This window comes from Ahaetulla prasina, chromosome 6 (assembly GCF_028640845.1).
Source record: "Ahaetulla prasina isolate Xishuangbanna chromosome 6, ASM2864084v1, whole genome shotgun sequence".
Lineage (NCBI taxonomy): Eukaryota > Metazoa > Chordata > Lepidosauria > Squamata > Colubridae > Ahaetulla > Ahaetulla prasina.
Genome location: NC_080544.1, coordinates 50224719 through 50248162, shown reverse-complemented (window position 1 = coordinate 50248162; position 23444 = coordinate 50224719). Strand labels below are relative to the sequence as shown.

Genomic DNA, 23444 nt, shown 5'->3' with positions numbered 1-23444 from the left:
GCCTTTAAAATTATTACATAGGGAAATAAGGCTTCAAGAATAACCTTTAACTAAGCATTTGTTCTAAAAGTACCACCAAAAAATACCTCAATGATTTGCTCACCTAGTTTCCATTTTCACTGTATGATCATAAGCTTTGTGTATTTATGATAACCTTAATCTGAAACATACCTGTTTACTTTCATGAATAACCCTCAAGGATGTGGTACTTTATAAAAGGCCAGGCATGTTTAGCTTAAGCCTTTGTCTGGAATTCAAGCAAAGGCTAAGCAGTAAGTCACATCTTATTTCATCAAGTAAAATTCTTCAGTTGCTATATTTTCATTATTTGCTATAACTACCTTAGATATAAGTTAAAAATTAGTATAAATTATTCTTAACACCCATTCATCTGCTTTCTTTCTCTCTTTGTTTTAAAAAATATTTTAGATGCTTGTCTTTTGGACCACGCTGCTTTTACTGTTCCTTGCAGTTAGAGGTAAGATCTGATTGTTTGATGTAACAACTCCAAACTGCTGTTGGTTTATCCGTGTTTTGTATCAGCTGAAGTGTCAGTACCAGGAAATTGTATTGTGAACCATTAAATGTCAAGATGGATGGTCTTGGGATTCCAAATTTCCTTTCCTGTAATCCTAAGTAGAAATGTTACAAGAATTCCAGTCCTCCTGCAGGGTATGTGCATTTATGCATTTCCAGAATTGCTTATCCATACCCCTTTCTTACCAATGGACAGGGAAAAAGAGAGAAAAACCTAGCCAAAATGGATTGCAAGTGATATTATTCCTTGCAAATAAAACTGATTTCCATGCAGCAGAAATGCATCCACATATCAAAATGATATCAAAGAGAGCTGAGGACCCAACTCTTTCCCGTACAGTTTGCAAATTGCTTTCTGAAATCTTTTCACTCAAGGTTAGATTAAACCGTATTGACTTCAGAAGAGTTCCCAAATGACAAAGAAAACATGGGGAAAATGAATGACTACGTAGTTTGATAAAGGAATAGATACAAGGCTGACATCATTACCAGATACGCTGTAGACAGTAAAATATGAACTTTTGCTTCAGTTACTCATGTCTTAATTATCTGACACGTATATAACAGGCAAAGAAGTTTGCTATGACCGCCTGGGCTGCTTTACAGATGACATCCCATGGGCTGGAACAGTGGAACGTCCCATTGCACGACTTCCTTGGTCACCTCAAGAAATAAATACACGCTTTCTTCTGTATACTGCAAGGAACCAGGACAACTTTCAGGTGAGATCTACCCTCCCTTAGTTGAATTTGAAAACATTTTGGAAAAACAATATTTTTTATCTATCTATTTATTATCTATCTATCTATCTATCTACACACACACATACACACACACACACCAGTATAAATAATGACTAAATATTTGTATATAACTTCTTTTAAAAGGGGGGGGGGAGACTTCTCTCTCCAAAGCATAAATGTATATCCATTATCTATCCTTCTTTTTACTATATACGGTTTATAAGCAGAAAATGAACACATATTGGCAATTCAGATGTGTACGTCTGGGTTACACTGTGCTTCTAATTAAAAAGTACATTTTCTGCTGTCTTCCCATACTTGCTAAACCCATAGTTCTTCAAATAGGGTGGGTTCAATGTACACTTTCAAAAATACAGTCATATCTGCCTAACCTCTGCTGTTTGCTCTACATGGGGCTACCTTTGAAGCAATCCAGAAGTTTCAGCTAATCTAGAATTTCAGATCTTACCTTGCTGGTTGTCCAATATCTAAAGAGTACGATAAGGTCAATTTTAGTTAGCTGTGTTAGTTACCAATGTGTTTCTGACTTCAAGGTAAGATATTGGTTATTATTGGTCCAAAAACACTTTATGGATTAAGTGTTCCTAGATGACCCGGATAGATCTGCAAATCCAATCTATGCAGGTCCAAAAGGGAGACTAAGAATTCCTCTTCCACAAAAGTCAAAGGGAAGGGGTGAGGCATTTGGCCTTTCAGGTGCTACCCCCTCACTGTGGAATGATTTGTCCCCTGAAGTGGTCTTTTTTTTATTGGCTTTCTGAAAGGCACTCAAAACTCTGCTATACCACTGGTTTTTTAATACAACTACATGGCTTCTAGAATTATTCCAGAACTATTTCATCAGTTTCTCTATTTTTTTTTCTTGTATCAAAGCAGAGTGTTATGTATGAATGTTTTTCTGCTTTTTTCTCAGGTTGCATCTATTTGTGTTCATGTATGTAAACAATGAGAATCACAGGGCAGACTACATATACTCTGCTTTGGATCATATATTCAGGAGAACAAAAGAATGCAGATGTTGAGTAGAGAAGCCACTGCCCAATTTTTTCTGCCATGGGAATGCTCTGGGATTCAGATTCAGTGCTTTTTCATTTGCAGTCTTGCTTTTGCCAGCTACTTCATCCATGCAGAGTCTCCTTGTAGGGGACATGGGTGGCATAGAATTTTAATGCATAAATGAACTAAATAAATACTTAATTTGTTTCCATTCTGTTCAATCTTTGGAGCATTATTGTGCTGATGGACAGATGTATAGATGGACAGAATCCCAAGCCACTTTACATAATTTATTTCCCACATTTCAGTGAGATGTAAAATATTAAAAGGTGTTATTATAGATATCCCATAATATCTAGTCAAAGAAGTCAGCATGTGTTATACCACAAAATTTTTAAAAAATCATAATCATAGATTTTCTTCCTTTTTTCATAGCTTCATAGGTATAATACTTTAGCAAGAAAAGTTGTAGTAGTTTTAACCATTCTCTCATGTCCGACTCTTGGCAACTTTATAGCAAGTGCTCTGCATGCTTTAGCAAGAAAAAGGGCCAAGCTAAATAGAAAGCTTGATTATATGTATTCAAAAGTAAAGCTATATAATATAAAAGTTTGTTCATCATTTTCTTGGTTATATTTGGTTTAGTAATATACGACCAATGCCCAGTATAACTTTAAAACAGTTGATTCATTGAATCTTTACCTTTTTTTTTTACCTTGATGCCTTTAATAAAACAAACTTATTATACTTTATTTTATTTTATTTATTTATTTGTCACAACATTATATACAGGAACATATATTGAAAGGAAACAGTAGGGCAGGAACGGTAGGCACTTTTGTGCACTTATGCACGCCCCTTATAGTCCTCTTAGGAATGAGGTCAATGGTAGACAGTTTTTGGTTAAAGCTTTTAGGAGTTGGAGAGGAGACCACTGAGTCAGTTGGTGTATTCCAAGCATTAACAACTTTGTTACTGAAGTCATATTTTCTGCAATCAAGATTGAAGCGGTTGACATTAAGTTTGAATCTGTTGAATACTTTCAACAGTAAGTTTGAATACTTGTTCCAGATGAGACATTTGTAATGTATTTGATTCAATGAATAAAGTGTGAAGTGCGTAAAAAGAATGAAGTTCAGATTTTATTCTCCTAAATACTTTATATAATTATGGTGATGGTTATCTTGGATAAGAGCTCAAGAGTTTCCCATATACTTTTTTCATTTTTTCATTATTAGTTTTCCATGAAACATAACCAATAATATAATAAACTGTTAATTATAATAATAAGCAATAATCAGAAAACAATACAATTCTCTAATCAAGGAACTACCAAGCAGAAAACCAAAGCCTCACCAACCCTGGCAGGGCAAGCTATTGTGTAGAAACAAGAGGCAAACCCCACACTCACTAGCACTGATTATATTTACCTAGTTGTGTAAAGAAATGTTTGCATACAAACAAGCAAGCTCAGAGCACACAAAGGACTCCATAGCATAAATAATAGTGTGACTATGTACATGCCTTAGAGTATTTCAAACAACCAATCCATTTAGAGAATATTTATAAGCAATATTATTTAACTCTTTTTGCATCTGCTTTATAAAACATAGACATTTTAATAAAGTCATATATTTAATAAAGCCATCTAGAAAAAAAGGAGAAGACTTATAGTAGTTGATAATGTTATTGGAACGGTATCTGAAATAAATACTCTGATTATATTTCCTAATGGATTCAATTATGGTCTGAGACACCAGAAAATACTCTTGTAGACAACAATTCTGATGTGGCACTGAGAAAAAGAAAGTATATTAGTGCTGCAGAAAATTGAAAATTAATCTACAACATATATATTTGCAATACTTTGGTTATTCAAGAATTAGGTGGGTAATCTCCATCCAAACTTAACTATCTAATGCATGAAATATTAATATTCCCAAGGTGCTCATGAGTGCAGTGAAATTGTTTCAGTTATGACAATGCCTAAGAGTAGAGAAAAAATAAATGCCCTCTCTCTCTCTCTCTCTCTCTCTCTCTCTCTTTCTCTCCCACTCTCTGTCATTTTCTACCTAATATTTATGTAGATTATTATATTTTTACAGGAAATCAGTGCAATTCATCCAGAAACAATTGACTACTCCAACTTCAATGCCAGCAAAATAACCCGTTTCATCACCCATGGATTCATAGACCAGGGGGAAGAGAGGTGGCTATCAGATATGTGCAAGGTACAGCAAATTAAAACATTTATATTATGCCTTCATTTGGAAATCTCTTAATACCCAGACAGGTATCTAGGAAAAGCATCACTTCTGTGTGACACAGATGTGCCTGCTGAAACAATTAAAGAAAAGAAAATACAAGCAGACCTCATTTAGCTGTATCACTGAGATCTGAAACTCCATTGTTAATCAATGCAGTCATTAAAAAAAAACATTGCTTAGCAATGGCAGTTCCATAAGTACAAAGTATGATCCAACTGCCACTAGTTGATTGCCATCATAAATTCAAATGGTCACTGAAAAAGTGTTGTTAAATGAGGACCACTTCTAAGAACTTACAGTTAAGAGTAAATTTCAGAATTGGTTTGCTGCAGTATTCAAACTGGAGGGTTTAAAAGTCATTGCAGCCAAGATCCATGAAATCCATGAAATCATGCTAAGTTGCCCTGATCCTTTAATTCAGGGGTCTCCAACCTTAGCAACTTTAAGCCTAGAGGACTTCAACTCAAAGCTGGCTAGGGAATTCTGAGAGTTGAAGTCCTCTAAGCTTAAAGTTGCCAAGGTTGGAGACCCCTGCTTTAATTCGTAAAACTTAAAATAATATTCACATAATATTCACACAAGGAGCTAGAGATTTCTGTTAAGAGAAACTCCAATATGGCCTGACTTCCTTACGCGATATGACAAGAGGATCCCACCAAATTTTGCAATGTGAAATGCTTCTTCTCAGAGTTCCAAGAAGTCAGCCATAATATTTCACAGGATACTCTATTCCGAAGGTGCCCAAATAACTTTGACTGTGGACTCCCAGAATTCTTAAAGTGGCCAAGGTTGGACATCCCTTCTCTACTCCATCCTTTTTTCTTAGCTTCTCCAAGATCCTTTCAATATGGCATTGTCACTCAGCATGCTCAATCCTCATTGGACTGTTTTAGCAAATTATACCCATAGATTTTTCTTTCCAAATATATTTGACGTATATGAAAGTCTTTAAGATACTTGCTTTTGGGGTACCCTTCAGCTGCCTTAGATAATATAAAGGAACACAATGATGAAAAATGGTGACATAAAAAGCCCAATATCTATAATATTTGTATACAATAAATGGCAAAGAAGCACATCCAACACATACTTTTCCAAGCCAATGTCTATCAATTGTGTATCAGACTATAACTCCCAGATTTGCTAGCTGAAGTAGCTCCAAAGGACTCACTGTTTGATTCAAATGGCACTGCTGCTTGGCACACTACATTTGAAGCTGCCCTTCCATTTCTGCATCTGACTCACGTGTAGAGTTGCTGATGTCAGGATCACTCCTTCCAAGTACCACTCTTGTCAAAATTCCCCTCCTCCATGCCAGAATTTAGATGTCCAAGCAACTGTGAGATAAACTAGGTACAGATGGGGTAAAAAGGGGACATGAAAAATATGGAAAGAGCAGAGGACCACATAGTGACAGGTTAAGATCCAGACCAATCTTCTTCCCTTTCCTGTTTGCCACTTAAAGTGGGAATTTTATCTTGCATATCAGCGGTACATCTACTGACATCTGGAAAAATTGGGGAGTCAGAACTACCTCTCCAAATATCTGGAAGGAAAAGTCTTGAGAAAAGCTGTTTATAGGACGTAAAGAGTATTCAGAGTGTGTGGTGGCCCCATCATTTTCCTCAATTTTATTTTTGTATCTGTTTGCAGAGAATGCTTCAAGTGGAAGATATCAACTGCATTTGCATAGATTGGGTCAAAGGTTCCAGATGTGCATATTCCCAGGCAGCTAACAACATCCGTGTGGTAGGGAGTGAAGTGGCTTATTTTGTAAACATCCTTAAGGTAAATGAGTTTTCAGTCATTAGTTCATGGTTATAAATCTTATAAACAACGGAGAGCTTTAAGTTTCTGTTTATGGCTAAACCAAAATATTGATACTATTTCAATAGTATTTTATTATCTGACATTATGCTACAGGTAGTCTTTGGCTTACAACAATTCCTTTAGTGACCATTCAAAGTTACAACATCACTGAAAAAAATGTGATTTATGTTTTTCACACTTAGCATTGCATCCTTCCCATGGTCATATGATCAAAATTCAAATGCTTGGCAACTGACTCCTATTTATGACAGCTGCTGCATCCAGGGATCATGTGATCCCCTTTTGTGACCTTCTGACAAGCAAAGTCAATGGGGAAGCCAGATTCACTTAACAACCATGTTACTAATTTAACCTCCGCAGTGCTTCACTTAACAACTGCAGCAAGAAAGGTTGTAAAATAAGACAAAACTCACTTAACAAATGTTAAGTGAAATTTTGGGCTCAATTATGGTGGTAAGTTGAGGACTACCTGTAAATTGTTAAAATTTAATTATTAGGAACATACTTTGTTGGAAAGAAGGTTTATAACATCTACAGCAAATCATTGTGAATATTTACTGTATTTTTTTTTATTATTTATTTATTTGATTTTTATACCGCCCTTCTCCCGAAGGACTCAGGGCGGTGTACAGGCAAGATAAAACCAACAATACAAATATACAGGTTAAAATACCATTTAAAAAACTTATTTAAATTAGCCTGAAATTAAAATTACCGTAAACTAAAAACCCCGTTTAAAAATTAATAAAATTTCACATTAAAAATCCAATTTAAGCCAGCCCCGCGCGAATAAAGAGATGTGTCTTCAGTTCGCGACGGAATGTCCGAAGGTCAGGTATTTGACGTAAACCCGGGGGAAGCTCGTTCCAGAGTGTGGGAGCCCCCACAGAGAAGGCCCTTCCCCTGGGGGCCGCCAGCCGACATTGTTTGGCGGACGGCACCCTGAGAAGTCCCTCTCTATGGGAGCGTACGGGTTGGTGGGAGGCATGTGGTAACAGCAGGCGGTCCCGTAAGTTTGACAGGAAATAATCCTGAATTCAGCTGTAAATATAAAGTGTTGCAGTTACACCAAGAGCTTTTGTTAGAGGATATGCTCTTGAACCTAAGCAGAGGGGAGGCATATTGCTTAAGTCTCTAAATGCAGCATGTATGAAATTTATATTAAAGATGCAGAGGAGTTTAAAATTCAAAGCAAAAATGTTCATACTGTTTAGAAAGGCAGCTTTTCATTGCTGATTAATTGCTCTATGCGAATTTCTTTCAAAATAACATGGCTTAAAAAAAATTGCCCAGTACTTGTGCCACTTCTGTCATGTAACAGCTTTAGAATCATATGAATAGTTCTTCAGACATCTGTAACTAGGGTAAATAAGGCCATGATTAGAAGGGTTGGACGATAAGCTATACGTGTCATGGTAGATATCTGTCCACCCCCTCCCTCAGCCCAAACTAGGCTTACAGTGCAAATTTATTGCCTGTATTGAAACTGGTGCAGCTGAGGGGCACATGACATGGATGTTGTAATTTGCTAACTAACACAGTTATTTTGTATTTTAATTCGGCTTATTTTATCTCTTTTGAAATAGTGTTCAGGTTCATTACAATTGGAATGTAGGAAAACTTTTATCCTATGGGTGTATGGATTGATTAGATATCTTCTAATATTCCTAAACTGAAAAGATAAGTTACAGAAGGATGGCTGGATACTATCTCCTGATAAGAAGTTTCTTAGTGTCTACTGGCATCTGGTTATCTAACTTCAAAGAAGGTTGTAGTTGATTTCCTGTGCAAGGAGGGGTTACTCTTATCTTGAACAAACAACTTTCCCTTTCATTCTTCTTTGTTTTGTTAACTATAAAAAGAAATGTAAGATGGGTCTTGGGGTTCTCCTTTTCATAGGGAGACCCCATTTTATCAGGATATCCTAATAAATCACTTTTAAATGATCTTTCAACTAGGTTGCTTATTGGGAAGGTAAACCAAGGCAGAACCTCAGGCCAGATTTGGCTAGCAAGCTCAAACCAATCTGTATTATACGTGAACATGTGGGAGTAGCATCTCAGACCCCTCTGCATCTTGCTTGGTCTGTCGAAAACTGCATATTATTACATTGCAAGAAGAGCAAATGAGGGATGGAATACTCTGACCTAATGGAAATCTGTCTTTATGCAGATTCCCACTTGTAAGAGCACTTCATAGCCAGGACTCATATGCTACATACAGATAACAATGAGAGGAATTAAGCTGGTAGCTCTAGACTTTTAATGGAGTTGGGCAACTTATAAAATTAATTATATTAAGTATAGCCTTGTTTTGCAACTTTGGACTCAAATTAAAATGCAACTGCCTTTATCATGATTTGGCAGAGATGGTTTGCTTTTTAATCACACCGAAAACAGACAATTACAAAATCCAATAATTCTTTTATCAGTTTGATCATAGCTTATCCTAACAGCTTTCTAGGAATCCTGTCTTAGGTTTCCGTTCCTAACAAGCTATGAATTTAAATCGAAAGTGGCATAAAAGTGCAGTGACAGAACCCCAAAGATATGAAATTACAATTCTTTGTCCACCTGACTACAATATATTTGTACATATTTGGATTCTGTACTGGGTATCTCTGTTTGTGTATCTTTCAACTGGTTCTATGCTAAATTCAGCACCTGCAGAATTGTTTAAGTACTTTATCTTAGAGCTAGCTCACAATCAATTGAAGTTTTGTGAAACTACTGCCATCTATGACTTAGAAAAGGTAAAACATGATTGGAGTTGCAAGTCACAGAAATACACTTACAAAATATATGATGTTCCTTTACAACTGCTCTTATCATTAGGAGAAATATGGATATTCTCCCTCCATGGTACATTTCATTGGCCATAGCCTTGGGGCACATGCAGCTGCTGAGCTGGGAAGCAGAATAAAAGGAATTGGAAGACTCTCTGGTAGGTTGATGCAAAGTAGCACCTATTAGTAGGAAAGCAAGTATTGCTGAATCTAAATCTAAGCTGGCACACTTCAGTAAATAATTTTACTGAATTGAGAAAATGAATGTAAGAATGAGGCTACATTTAACATATGCATAGTTATATATCTTTATGTCCCTCCATGTTTTCTGTAGAATAGCATCTATAAGATTAAGAGGATTGCCCTGTCTCGTATGATAGGTTGTGCTGTTAATTAATGGAAGAGATTTTCTATTATACATGGTACAAAGGCAAAAGGTTTAAATACAGTTAAAATCAGTATCCTAGATGAAAGAAATGATCTGAGAGGCCAAATGGAAACTATGTTTACACAGACTGTTTCTATTGTCTTACTTGTTGTTTGGTTATTATCTTGGTTCTCAAACAATAAGGCAACATCATAAAGAAATTTGCATGGCCTTTTAAAGCAAAGTTCTAAACAAAGTATTTTACCATAATTTTTTATTTATTTATTTGTTTTGTCAATCACATACAAGATAACAGGTAAAAGTATAAACCTAATTTGGATACATGAAAAGAGTAAATAAAAAAAGGAATGTTAGGACAGGGACGGTAGGCACACGGGTGCGCTTATGCACGCCCCTTAAAGACCTCTTAGGAATGGGTTGAGGTCAACAGTAACATTTTAAGCTTAACGTTTTGGGAGTTTGGGGAAGAAACTACAGAGTCAGGTAGTGACCACTCTATTACTAAAGTCGTATTTTCTACAATCAAGTTTGGAGCGGTTTGTATCTATTATTTGCTCATGTATTGTTGTGGTTGAAGCTGAAGTAGTCATTAACAGGTAGGACATTGTGGTAGATAATTTTATGTACTATGCTTAGGTCAGATTGAAGTCTGTGTAGTTCTAAGTTGTCTAAGCCCAACATTTGGAGTCTGGTGGCATAAGGTATTTTATTGCGAGCAGAGGAGTGGAGGACTTTTCTTGTGAAATATCTCTGGACTCTCGATTGTATTTATGTCCCATATGCAGTGTGTATCCAGACAGGTGAGCTGTATTCAAGGATTGGTCTGGCAAAAGTTTTGTATGCTTTAGTTAGTAGTACAATATTACCAGAGAAGAAGCTACGCAAGATTAGGTTTTGGCAATGTTATTACAGTGGGCTCTGGCACTTAGATCTTTAGAAATGAATACTCCAAGGTCCTTGACAGAGTGAGGGTCATCTATAAGGTCATGTCCATCTAATTTGTATTTTTTGTTTGATTTTTTTTTTTTTGCCAATGTGCAAGACAGAGCATTTGTTTGTTGAGATTTGAAGTTGCCACTTGTTAGACCAATCTGCCACATAGTCAAGGTCTTTTTGAAGGGTAGTTGTATTGTCTGTGGTATTGAATAGTTTAACATCATCAGCGAAGAGAACACAGTTGCTTTTAATATGATCGCAAAGGTCATTTATGTAAAGTATGAAGAATGTTGGACCTAAAACACTGCCTTGTGGAACACCACTATTAACCGGTACAGGATTTGATAGAGCGCTTCTATCTGTATTATACTGTATTATACTGTAATTCATTGCTCCCGGTCCCTGTAGCTGAATTTCTCAACAGGAATGCTGTATTTCTAGATCTCTTCAGAATATTCCTATTGGTGTGCAGAATTTGTATATCTTGTTGCTTTTTTATATGTCCTTGCTCTGGAAACTCCCTTTTGGACAAGCCTGTTCCTTGCACTGTCTGCTGAGAAATTAACCATTATAGTCTTCCATACTAGCCCTTTTGTCTTCCTTTGTATATTTCTTACATTTTTTTAGACTGAAGCTAGACTTTGGAGAAAATAAATAAATTTATTTTTTATCCATGACTATTTCACATATAATGTCACACATACGGACTATTGTGATTCTTTCCAACTCGTATTTATTGCAAATGGAATTTATTTTTATATTGAGCATTTTCTAACTTACATATTTTAGGTGCAACATTATATAGTATAATTTTTCATACCATACTTTTTTTTTGTTTCCCTTTTAGCCAACAGCTGCATTTAAAAAGTTAGAAACTGTTTTAAATAACGTGTTAATTACTGTTTTTGCTCTTGTGGAAATGAATTTTTATTATTATTATTTTTTCTCATAGTATTTTTTACTTGCATTTAATAAAAAAGCATATTGATTATATAAAAATTACCGTATATACTCGAGTATAAGCCGAGTTTTTCAGCACGTTTTTTGTGCTGAAAAACGTCCCCTCGGCTTATACTCGAGTATATACGGCTTATACTCGAGTTTTTTTCTTCTTCTTTTTTTCACATTATACCGGATGGCGCAAACTTGGCGGGCTTTTGCATTAGCGCGGGGAAGCCCTGCCGGTGCAGTGAGAGGGCGGGGCGGGGGAGCCGCCAGCCTTCTCGGCTGAGGGAGGGAGGGTTTCCCCGACCGGTAGCTGCCTCATTTCCCACCCTCGGCTTATACTCGAGTCCCCAGTTTACCCCAGTTTTTTGGGGTAAAATTGGGGACCTCGGCTTATACTCGGATCGGCTTATATTCGAGTATATACGGTAAATGGAAAATATCCTTAGTGTTTCTCTTAATGGCCAATAGGCCCTACACGACTTTCTAACTACAAAGGTTTATGAAATTATGAACTGATTTCAAATAATATTACTAGGGGCATTCTTTGACAATTGTGGGCTGACAGGAATTAGGGTTGGTCAGGACTTAAATCATTATAACTACATAATTAGTCCAGAAATCTTCATCATCTCCTCTTTAAATCATATATTTAACGTTTATACAGGACTAGACCCTGCTCAACCTTACTTTCAAGGAACTCCACCTGAGGTCAGATTGGACAAAAATGATGCTGAGTTTGTTGACGTGATTCATACTGATTCAGCACCACTAATTCCAAACTTAGGTAAGCTGACTACAGAATACTGTAGTACATTATATGTAAGAGACAAGCATGAATCTATTCAAACATAACACTATTTTTTATTATTATTATTTTCAGGGTTTGGGATTAGTCAAGCAATTGGACATCTTGATTTTTATCCAAATGGAGGAGAAGAAATGCCAGGATGTCAGAAAAATTCTCTTTCACAAGTAGTGGATCTTGATGGCATTTGGGAAGGTAAGTATCATCTCTGCAATGACATATCCAGCTGTAATACAGAAATGCAAATCTTACTCCATTGTAACTTAGTGTATCACACTAGGACAGAATCTCAAACTGATGTTTTGATATGCTGGGGCCACCAGGATTTCTAGCCAGAATGGCAATTGTAGAAATTTGAAAAGTTCCAGTTTCTACCCATAGCATGAGGAGGCAGAATCAAGGTATCCACATTTTCAAAATAATAAATCACAAAACTAAAAAAAAGGTGTAATAATCATAAGAAAAAAACTTGACTACTTTGTTTATAAAAAGGTTAAATAATTCAGAGCTTATTATTCAGTAAAAGCAGGAGGGAGGGATGAAGGGGAGGAACACATACATCAAAAGCATTATAACATTTTTTTAAAAATGCATTATATAGAGATGACAACTACAAAATAATAGGATTAGACTCTGCAGCTGATCAGAAATGGATTTTGCTTGTATTCTTTCTAAGGTTATTTTTTAGGAAAATTCTCATAAATGGTGTGCTTTCTTAGTTATCAGATGGCCAGGGATTTATATGTTCTTTCTTTGAACAATAATTTCTCCAGCAGTTTGCAGCTTTTGTATGGGAAGATCCCATGATAGGCAACTCTCCCCTGAAAAAAAACATGAAAAAAGTAACTTATACAATTATCCAGCCATAAGTGTGATAAATAATTTCTATAGACCATTTGTGCTAAGTTCTAGTAAATTCAGGACAAAAAAGAGTTCGATATGTCATATATATTTTTTTACACAACTTATAAGAGAGGTGATGGGCAACAGTTTAAAAACTGACTTCATCAAGGATAGATTAACAGCAGTTATAAGTCATGGCAGCTAGATATTTTGCCCAGTGGGCTTATATCAGAAAGTGGCCCTCTATTGCTATAATATCGGTGCCTTCTCAATGAATTCGAAGGTCGCCCATATCTTTTGGTATGAAATCAACTTTACTGTAATTTAGTGGCACCCAGGTCATAGACTGCATGGTCTTCTGGAACAGAAGGTAAGGTGTCAAAGACTGTCTGTAGGACATGCAGATTCAAACATCCCCTAAACACACTGCGGCCCCAGCAAAACCCTTAACCCTAGATACATTCTTAAACATTGGTTTTAATAATTACTCAATCTTTAACTTTCTTCCATTGAAATTCAAATAGAATAAGAAAATAAAGCACATAGTGGTTTCGGATTTCTGGAGTAGTTAGCTTTTTAATTTTTTATGCCTTCTAAATACAATTTATAGGAAAATGCTGTTTTTTCCCCAAGTGCATTCAGACAGGGCAATGGAGCAAAACGTCAGATGAAAGTTTTGCTTTAGTGAGAAGTTTCAGGATTGCCTCCTGCAGGGCTATAACATCAATGGAAAGTCAAGGGACAGGGACTTTTGCAATTCTGTTGTAGTCTTGTTTGCATCTTTTTCACAGGAAATATATTTCATTCCAAGTTAACTTTTTGGCATGTATTTATGAAAATAATTTTTCAAAAGAGTTTTCCTGCAGAGAAATGCTGCATCTGAAACTGCTAATATAAATTTCAAGATTCTCAGTCTATACACAGACATATATGAAAAATAATTTAATTAATATTTATTTACATATTTTATATATTTGACTTCAGACATACTAAACTGGATTGTTGTTATGTGGGAAAAAATGGAGGAAGAAGGAGATTTAGTGTGTTCGCTGCCTGGAAAAACAATAATCAAGAGAAGATAAAATCCAAATAGAAATCAAATAAGTAATGAAATACACTGTACAGCTATGAAACCAGTTTGATTTCTGCCCCTTATTTAAATATTTCTAATATAATTATCATTAGATGTTTGTCCCACTTTTATCAAAATCCCACCAGAATAAAAATGGTTTTATCTATAGCCCAGTAGACTTTCAAAACGTCACCTTTCTATTTTGGAACAAGTTTCTTACTCTCATCATGGAATGAGTAGGTCGAGGTTTCTTAAGACAGTTTTACATCCTGGAAAATGTTACGTACCTTGTCAGATTGTTAATAATCCTAAAATGCTAAAGGCTTAAAAGGATAATAGATGGACTAAAGATTGATTCCAGCAAACAATAAACAGCATAGCTTGAACTAGGTACAAAGCTCCAACTGTGCTTTGTGATTGATATTTTTCATTTATTTGTAAGGCTTCCAGAAACCATGAAGTACAATAAAATAGAGCAGATAAATACATTGCTATGAAACAACTTCAATTACTAAACAATTTTTCAAACCCAAAAGAAAACTTTGTAGTTAGCTAACCTAATCGCTAAGGACCAAATGTATACCTGCCAATTTATTTGGTTCTGAAATAAAGACCTTTTTTTTTGTTCAAACCCCACAACCCACATTTACCATTCCTAAATGACTCACTCTCACAAAACCAGTACCGAATGCAACAATTAACATTGCCATCTCCCAAGGCTAAAGCACTGCAGTGGATTCCATAACTGGATTTTGAAATGTTCATGTATATTTCTTAGATATTTTGCTGTCCACCAATATGTTGACACTTTTATTAACAGCACCAAACTCCCTGAAAGAAATTGTTCTGTCTTAACTCTTCTGGTGATCAGGGATTTGGATAGACTTGACCCAAAACTTTAGAGCACTAAGAAGCTTTTAACGTCTGTTGCATTTCCATATTCAGCTTAATTCCTATATGCCACCTTACATTATGAATCCAGCCATGGACTTTAGAGCATATATTTCACAAAAGACACCTGTGTTTCCTTTTCCATGTGCCATCACAAATCTCTGCATCTTTCCAAATATGAAAATCTTAACACATTTTTAATGGCTTTCATTGTACTGTAAATTATATTGGAGCAAATGCAAGAATACGATTTTGACAATAAAATACTGTTTCTGATCAACCAATGGAGCAGCTTGCCTTTGGAAGTTGTGGGAGCTTCATCACTTGAGACTTTCAAGAAAAGATTGGACTACCATTTGTCAGAAATGGTGTAGGGTCTCCTGCTTGAGTGGGGGTTTGGACTAGATGACCTATAAGGTCCCTTCTAACTGTTAATCTGCTATCTGTTGACTGAAACATTTAAGTTCTTTTAAATCTGAGAGCACACTATAGCTTCTAGCATCCTGTTTTAACAGTTTCAGATTTATACTTTGACTGTTCTTCCCTCAAACTCTTGCTGACAACTTCTTTATCCAGTGGTGAGAAAGTTCGTGGGCACATCACATCTGGTTAATTGGGGAACTTCCTGCAATGAGCTTTATTCTCAGGGACAACTCAACCCATGCACCAGTCTGCTGTCTATATTGCTTATCCTCACATGTGAGACTTCCTGGAGCATTTTTAGGCACAATGTCCCTCCCAAATCATGACTGTTCTAGTAAATCAAAGACAGTAAGTAGTGTAGAATTGTCAACAAATCTTTCCTTTTTTTAGCATAAAACTATCTTAATAATTAAGTGATATGTACTGGATTGGACAACATAGTAGGAAAAATGAAAAGTTTCTAAAACAGGGTAACTCCAGAAGTCTAATATTTAGATGCACTAATCATGCAATTAATTGTTCACTGTAAATGTCATTACTACTAAAATGGTATACTACTAAAAGGATAATTTAATACATTCAAAATGGGCTACTTCACTCAATCTGTCTCTTTTAATTCATTAAATATCAATTTCAAGAATGCTTCTTATTTAAACTACTACTTTTAGTAACGGCTACTGATCTTTTGACTGCACTTCTCTCAATCAAACTAATATACATGTCCAACCTCTCATGGAAAGGTTTTAAAGTAATGTTTCAGCATTTGGCAAAGGTAATAAAGTGATAAAAAAAGTTGAGAGAATGTCCTTGCTCAGGAACTAAGGAGGTAAGTGTTAATTTAATCTTCTTTAAAGCACTTGATAGGAAGAGTCAAGAAGTATAGCATCTAACATTTCTTTCTGCTCCACAGGAACCCGTGACTTTGTGGCCTGTAACCATCTACGGAGCTATAAATATTATTCAGATAGCATTGTATTTCCAGATGGATTTTTGGGTTACCCTTGTGCAGCATACAACTTATTTGAAAAAGTATGTTATTTACATTATCCCAAAATATTAATAGAAGATTGTAGTGTTTTAATTTTTTTCTTTGTCGCAGCATACAAGGGATTAAAAAAAAGTTATGAGTCCAGCTATTTACAAGAGCTTTTGTTTACATGATATCTCTACTCCTTTGCCCTTCTCCAGTCCTCATGGGTGTTGCTTAATCAGTGATTTTCTCTTTTTTTTTCCAGCAAAATGTAATTTATAATTATGGCTAAAATGGCTAACTGCAATTTGCACCTGCTTTCAAAACAAATGCAAAATTGCATGTTTAATCCTGATTTGGCAGTCAAGGGGCAATTTATGGGTTGTCCAATTGGATGAATTGCAAACTAAAACAATCAGTTATTTGACAGAGTGAACAATAGGAGATGCGAGCATGCAGATTTGAGCTTCAGATGTGTACGGCCGAATTATATGAACATTAATATCATTTTTATTTGGAGATCTGTGCAGAAACCTGGATTCTGAGAATGAAAATATGATTTGGGGCATGGGGAGAGTTATGCACATTGCATCTCTCAGTATCCCCTCAAATCAAATTGCTTTGTCAACATATGACCCTATGAAAAAATCATCTTCTTTCAGAAGTTGCTAAAAACAAGAAAATGCTAAGTTCCATTCTCTTTGCATTCAGATCTTTCCACATTCTTAGTCCAGGAATGAATTAACTGAAAAACCATCAAGCTAGAAACAGAATATACATGGGCAAGTTAATTAGAACTGTAGATAGTTCTTCAATAATCACCTAACACTTTTGGTACTCTTTTTGAAAAAGGGTTGTAGGCTTCAATTAAAACTCTGCAGAGATCTGGATTCAAAGAATAAAATGTGATTTGGAGTATGCATGGATTTGGATAGGCAATTTGCAACAATTGGGAACATTACAAATCAAGTGCCTCTTTTTCAGAATCAGCTGTACAGGGCAACCACACAAACATATAAGAAATTGGAAATGATTTAAGGTATCTAGGTGTCATGTGCAGGCTTACAATGCACAGCTCTAATATATAATATGGCTTTGTTTGCATTAATAGCATGTAAACATTGTCACAGCTGGACAAAATGTAAACTTGGTGATAAGAGACATTCTCAATTGATAGAGATGAAGAATAATCAAAGTTTAGAACAGATGAATTATGCTGAATTTTGTACAGCTGGAAAGGAGAGTGTTTAATAATATAATTCTGTTTTTTTAAAAAATAAATACACAAATATATCTATGTAACTTGTAACATGGCATAAAATTTATTGTCGAACAAGGAAAATTACTACTCATTTAGCAGTACAAAAGACAGGGAAAGAAAAAGAAAGCATAATTAGCAACAAACCTAAAGGAAGTGAACAGGACTGATTATTTTCCTCTCTATATGATTTTATTAGGGCAGCTGCTTCCCCTGTCCAGCAGATGGATGTCCTCCTATGGGTCATTATGCAGATCGATTTAAAAACAAAATCACTTCTGAATTTACTAAGCTTTATTTGAACACCGGAGAAGCCAGAAATTTTACCCGTAAGTGCAAGACTGGGATGGTGTTTGCATATACTTTTGTATACACACACACACAATTATTTTCACCACTGTGAGAAGAGAAAACCATATTACCTCCCAGATGCATAATCAAGATTGGTTTGGATAAAAATGTGTGTGTGTGAGAGAGAGAGAGAGGGAGAGGGAGAGGGAGAGGGAGAGGGAGAGGGAGGGAGGGAGAGAGTGAGAGAAACAGACAGACAGACAATTTGGATGGCCACTCCTGTTCCTGGGAAAGAAGATGAATGTCTAATATTAGCTCTTCCCTAAAAGGAATGAAAGCTAGCCACTTTATATGTTTTTTTTCTGCAGATTAGATCACTAAACATCAGGTAGGAAGTCCCAAAGTTGCTTTTTCAAGAGGCAACTGGACTTTCTTGTTTTTCTTTGAAGACGTTTTGGTTCTCATCCAAGAAGCTTCCTCAGCTCTGACTGGACGGTGCTTGCAGACAACTGGTCATTTGCATTCTGTTAGAGAGTTGTTGAGGCCACCTGGAGGTTTACCTGTGTCCTGGGGTCATCTTAGTAGTGCAAATGGATGTAGAATCTTCAAGAACTTGGAACTTTCAGCAGTTCCCCAGGTGATCCCGAGGACACAGATAAATCTCCAAGTGTTCTCAATGACTGTCGAAAAGAATATAAATGACCAACTGTCTGTAAGGAATGTAAATCTTTCCATTCCTCAACATTCAGTCAGACCTGAAGAAATTTCTTGGATAAGAAGCAAAACATCTTCAAAAAAAACAACCCACAGTCCAGTTGCTTCTTGGCCTGGATGATTGAGACTCTCCATAGACATCAGTTAGGAAGTTATCAGATGTATCTGTAAGAAGCAGTTATAAATGAAGTGCTGAATATCTGCTTTTGCATTTACTATAGGAGGTACAATTGAGGTGATGCTCTATGCCTCTTACAGAGGCATGAAGCAAAATTAGGGAAGCTGCCCCCTACCCTAGCCTAAGGTTCAATGAAAAAATGAATGCAAACAGTGCTCAGGCACCTGTCTTTTAACTTCATAAGAGCCCACAAGGCTTAGCAAAAACTTATCAGCCTCACGGAACAACATACCGGCTCTGATTTTAATCTTCAGTTACTGTATCTACATTTTTACCTTCAGCAGGTTTTGCAATGACACTATCTGAAATTGAAGAGAGGAGGAGGAGGAGGAGAAGGAGGAGGAAGAGGGGGAGGAGGAGGATGTGATGTGACGATTGATATTATATTACAGCTTCTCTACCTCCATGCTACATTGAAGCTATTTTGTGACATTACTTGTGACATTATGAGCAGATTTCATACATTTTGGATATGTAATAAAATACATGGATTCTGGAAAACTATTTTTGTTGCACGTGAATAATAAAATAGAGTATTCCCTCCTGATTAAAGCTAGTTGATGTTCTGGATCTTCAAAGTGCACCTTATTTTATTTTATTGAGTTTATTATAAACAGTCAGTTTTATTGGTACTAGAAACTTGCTTGACTAAAACCAATTTTTCACAAATGGTGGCGTGTAGGTTGGAGATACAAGTCATCAGTCACACTGTCTGGAAGAAGCAGCGTCTGGGGATACATAAATATTGCCCTGTATGGGAGCGGAGGGAACACAAGGCAATATGAAATTTTCAGGTAAGTTTTGATAAATACCACATCTCAAAGTAGAATTTTATACTTGTTATTTTCACTTTTCTGATGTTCTTTCCTCATCTTAGAGGTGTATCTAAACTATTTATTTTAAATGTAAGATAAAGAACAATGCACCTGTTTTTTTAACACCACAGAATATTTAAAAATATTTCCCTATCTTCAAGAATTTTTTGGAGGGTAGTTTATTTATTGCTCAAATTTAGATTCAGTATATGTATATAATCCAACTTTTTGCAAGAAAGCAAACCACATTTAGCTAAGTATAGTAGCACAACAAAAACGAAATGCAAGTATGTGGGCCATAATTTTCTTCTATAATAATACCCTGACTGCGTACATTCTCTAATGAAGGAAACTGATAAAAACAATAAATAATTCTAATCTATATTTCCACTGTACATACAGGTAGTTTTCGTTTAGTGATCACAATCAGGACTAGCAACTTGGTTGCTAAGCAAAGCGGTCACTAAGTAAAACCATGATTATGCTTGAGATCTTACTTCAGCTTTTTTTTTTGCCTTAGAGACCTATGAAAGTTGTAAATGCAAGGATTGATCCTAAAACTACCTTTTCATCACTATCATAACTGTGAATGGCTATTAAATGAGGCAGTCACTAAATGAAGACTACCTGTAGTTTAATGTAAAATGTTTTCAGACAGTATTTTCACATTGTTTATTGATGACTTTCCTTTATTAACCTAATGCTTGTTCTTTTTAAAAAATCAAATATTTATTTCAGTCTCAAACATATATAAAATATATATATATTTTATATATAAAATAACAGAATGAAATTACAACCATTTCAATAGTAGCAATGAAATTTAAAAAAATTGTTCTGGATTACATTTTTTAAAAAAATATTCAAATGTTATGTAGAACCCTTATAAGATTATCCCTGCCATAAATTGTCCTTTCAACAAATTGAGATTACAGCTCCCATAATTTCTGGTATTCCAGATGGTTGGAAATTACAGAAAGTGTAATTCAATTAATCTGAAATGCATTTATTTGAGGATTTATCTCAAAAATTATTTTAAGCACATTGCATTTTTATATCTTCATGTTTATGACTGTCGTTTTCTCCAAAGGATTTTTAAAATTACGTTTTCCAAATTATTATGATTTTAAGTTTCCACTTGTCATTTGCTGTGACTGTTTGAATTACAAGCTGTATTATAATTAGAGAAATATGTCACTTGCTACTTGACTAATATTTAGCTGAGCCAATAACATGCTATAGTACCAGAAAGTAAGTTTTATTAGCTGGGATGTATTAAATGGTTATGACAGGTAATTATTTCCATTTAGATTGCATTTAATCTGACTCTTGCAGGTTATCAAGGGGGAAACCGTGCTGCAATATATTCATATGCAAATCTAAATAAATTTTTGAGTCCTGTATTCTTTCAGATGTTCTTTCAGATGTACTAAATTTTATACAAGCCATCATTTTGGTAAACTTCATAGAAACTATAACCTCAGTAGATAGGTCAACTAAGAAAAGGTCTTGGTTAAAGTAAATATCTTATACAAAGCATAGAATATTAATACTGATGAAAATGAAAATATACCATATGTATATTGTGGATTTAGAAATCGATGTCTTAAAAATAACTTACATTAAAAAAAAGTAGAGCAATGATATCATTAACTCAACTTTTCCCAAACTGGGAGCAGCAAAGATCCAGGTGCAGACTGGTAAAAAAATAAATGCATGTATGTATAACTACAAAAAAAGTAATGAAATGACTTTATCTGTTTTATGTTGTTTTGTTTTTAAGGGGGAGGCTCAGACCTGGTGAGATTCATACCAACCTAATAGATGTAGAACTTAAGGTTGGAACCATTACTCATGTTAAATTTCTTTGGAACAACGTTATCATAAACCCAACTTTGCCCCGACTAGGAGCAACAAAGATTACAGTACAAGATGGAGAAACTGAGAATGTGTATGTATACCCTCACTAATTCAAGAATAATAAAAGAAGCATACTTACTAATTACAAATTAAACTTACAAAATGTATGTCCAACTAGTACATATGTGGGGCCTTACAGGTTTACATAATAGCTTGTATGTTTTTATACAGTACATACCAAATTATTCTAAAGCTAGTTTAATGGGACAAACATGGTTGAATCTCTCAGCTATCATGGACATTAATTTACACTGGTTTAAAAAGAACATTCTACAAATTCATTGAGAGAAGGGTAATCAGTGACTATTAGGTTTGATTATTGCACAGCTCCTATATAATAAGCAGCATATTATAAATAACTGATTCTATACAAGAACTGCAAAAAAAGAAAAAGTCACAAATGCATCTGTTTGACCACAGAGTTGAAAATAATGCTAAAGTTGATTGGGCTTTAGCCAGATTCAGCGTATTACTTATTATCTTACAAAAAGCTGTATGAATCTGGATGCAGATGCACAGGTGTGTTATCTAGCTCAATCAAGTTCTCGTGAAATTCCTTATCTTTTTCAAAGGAAAGTTGGATGCGCAGCAGTTTCAAGTAGAATGGAGAGTTCACGATTTCTAGGAGCAGAGCTCAGCTGTTCGATTCCACACTTTCTCACTATTCATTGCTTCTGTTCTCACTGCCCCCCATTGGCTAGCTGTACCAGCTACTCTTTCTGCAGCCATGATGCCTACTGGCAGGTATATGATTTGGGGTTGAGGCTCATCTCACTGGAGAATGAGAGTCTAACATTCTGGGATAAGGAAGAGGAGGAAGAGCCAGGGCAGAATTGCTTATTGCCAGCTTTTGCCTAATTTGGATACTTAAATGAATGGTCCTTCCTCACTGCGTTTCTCAGAGCTAATTTCCTTTACACTGAGTTAGACAAAGTTGTATGTAAAGGAGACACACTGAAAACCATGGGGAAAAAGTCAAGTCTATATTAGATCTTGTTGATCAGAATCCTAACATAGCTGATATTGATAAAAGTTCTTTTGTTGAATTGCGTGAATCAGGTGTCTTGGATGTGTGAGAAGATTGTAACAAGTTTGAACCTGTGGCAGAGTTTGATGGGGGATCAGCAAAAGCACAGGCATAACAGTCTGATTGATTACAATCCATTTTAAGCATAGAGTTTTACTTCTATATTGATGGGCACAGAGTTGTAGCCACACATATCTTATTTGAATATTAAAAATCGGCAATTTTTCTTACTCTTACTCACTTTTGTTTCTTTTATAATTTTGTACTAAGTACAAAAGTTATAAAAACAAAGGTACAAAACTAATCGTATACCATTTTATTGTATACCATATAAAATGCCTCAAATGTGATTTTGAATTAATTACATTTCTTGAGACTCGGTGATACAAAATTTTTAAAGTTCATGCTAATGCAACAGTGATAAAGTGTATACATTAATGTCTGCTTTTTTTTAACTCTCCAGATTCCATTTCTGCGGCAGTGAAACTGTAAGAGAAGATGTGCTACAAACACTCACACCATGCTGATCTTGAAGTACAGAAACTTTTTGTGCAACTCTTAATAAAAAAAAGATAATATCTCAAGAACCTTGTAAATTCTTATACCAAAGTGATGGTACAAGGGGACTTTAATTTTAAAGATATAGGAGCTCTTTTCCTTCACTGCCCTTGCTCCCATTATGCCAAAGGAGACCGTAGTAAGAAAATGACATGCAAAACCTTAGGAGCATTGTTGCTTCTGTGCCCAAGTAAAGTTAGAATTTATCCAGATATTTTGTCAGCATAT

The 23444-nt window shown here is 35.4% G+C and overlaps 1 protein-coding gene across 1 annotated transcript; it reads left to right on the top strand.

Annotated features, from left to right (window-relative positions):
- Nucleotides 1–341: 341 nt before the first annotated feature.
- LOC131200866 (inactive pancreatic lipase-related protein 1-like) lies at nt 342–23234 on the top strand. Its single transcript, XM_058188209.1, has 12 exons — nt 342–478; nt 1105–1259; nt 4403–4528; nt 6218–6352; nt 9229–9337; nt 12116–12235; nt 12332–12451; nt 16396–16514; nt 17913–18042; nt 19579–19690; nt 21495–21662; nt 23122–23234. Exons 1-12 carry the CDS (start codon nt 430–432, stop codon nt 23183–23185), a joined length of 1407 nt encoding a protein of 468 aa, XP_058044192.1. The 5' UTR covers nt 342–429; the 3' UTR covers nt 23186–23234.
- Nucleotides 23235–23444: the final 210 nt, after the last annotated feature.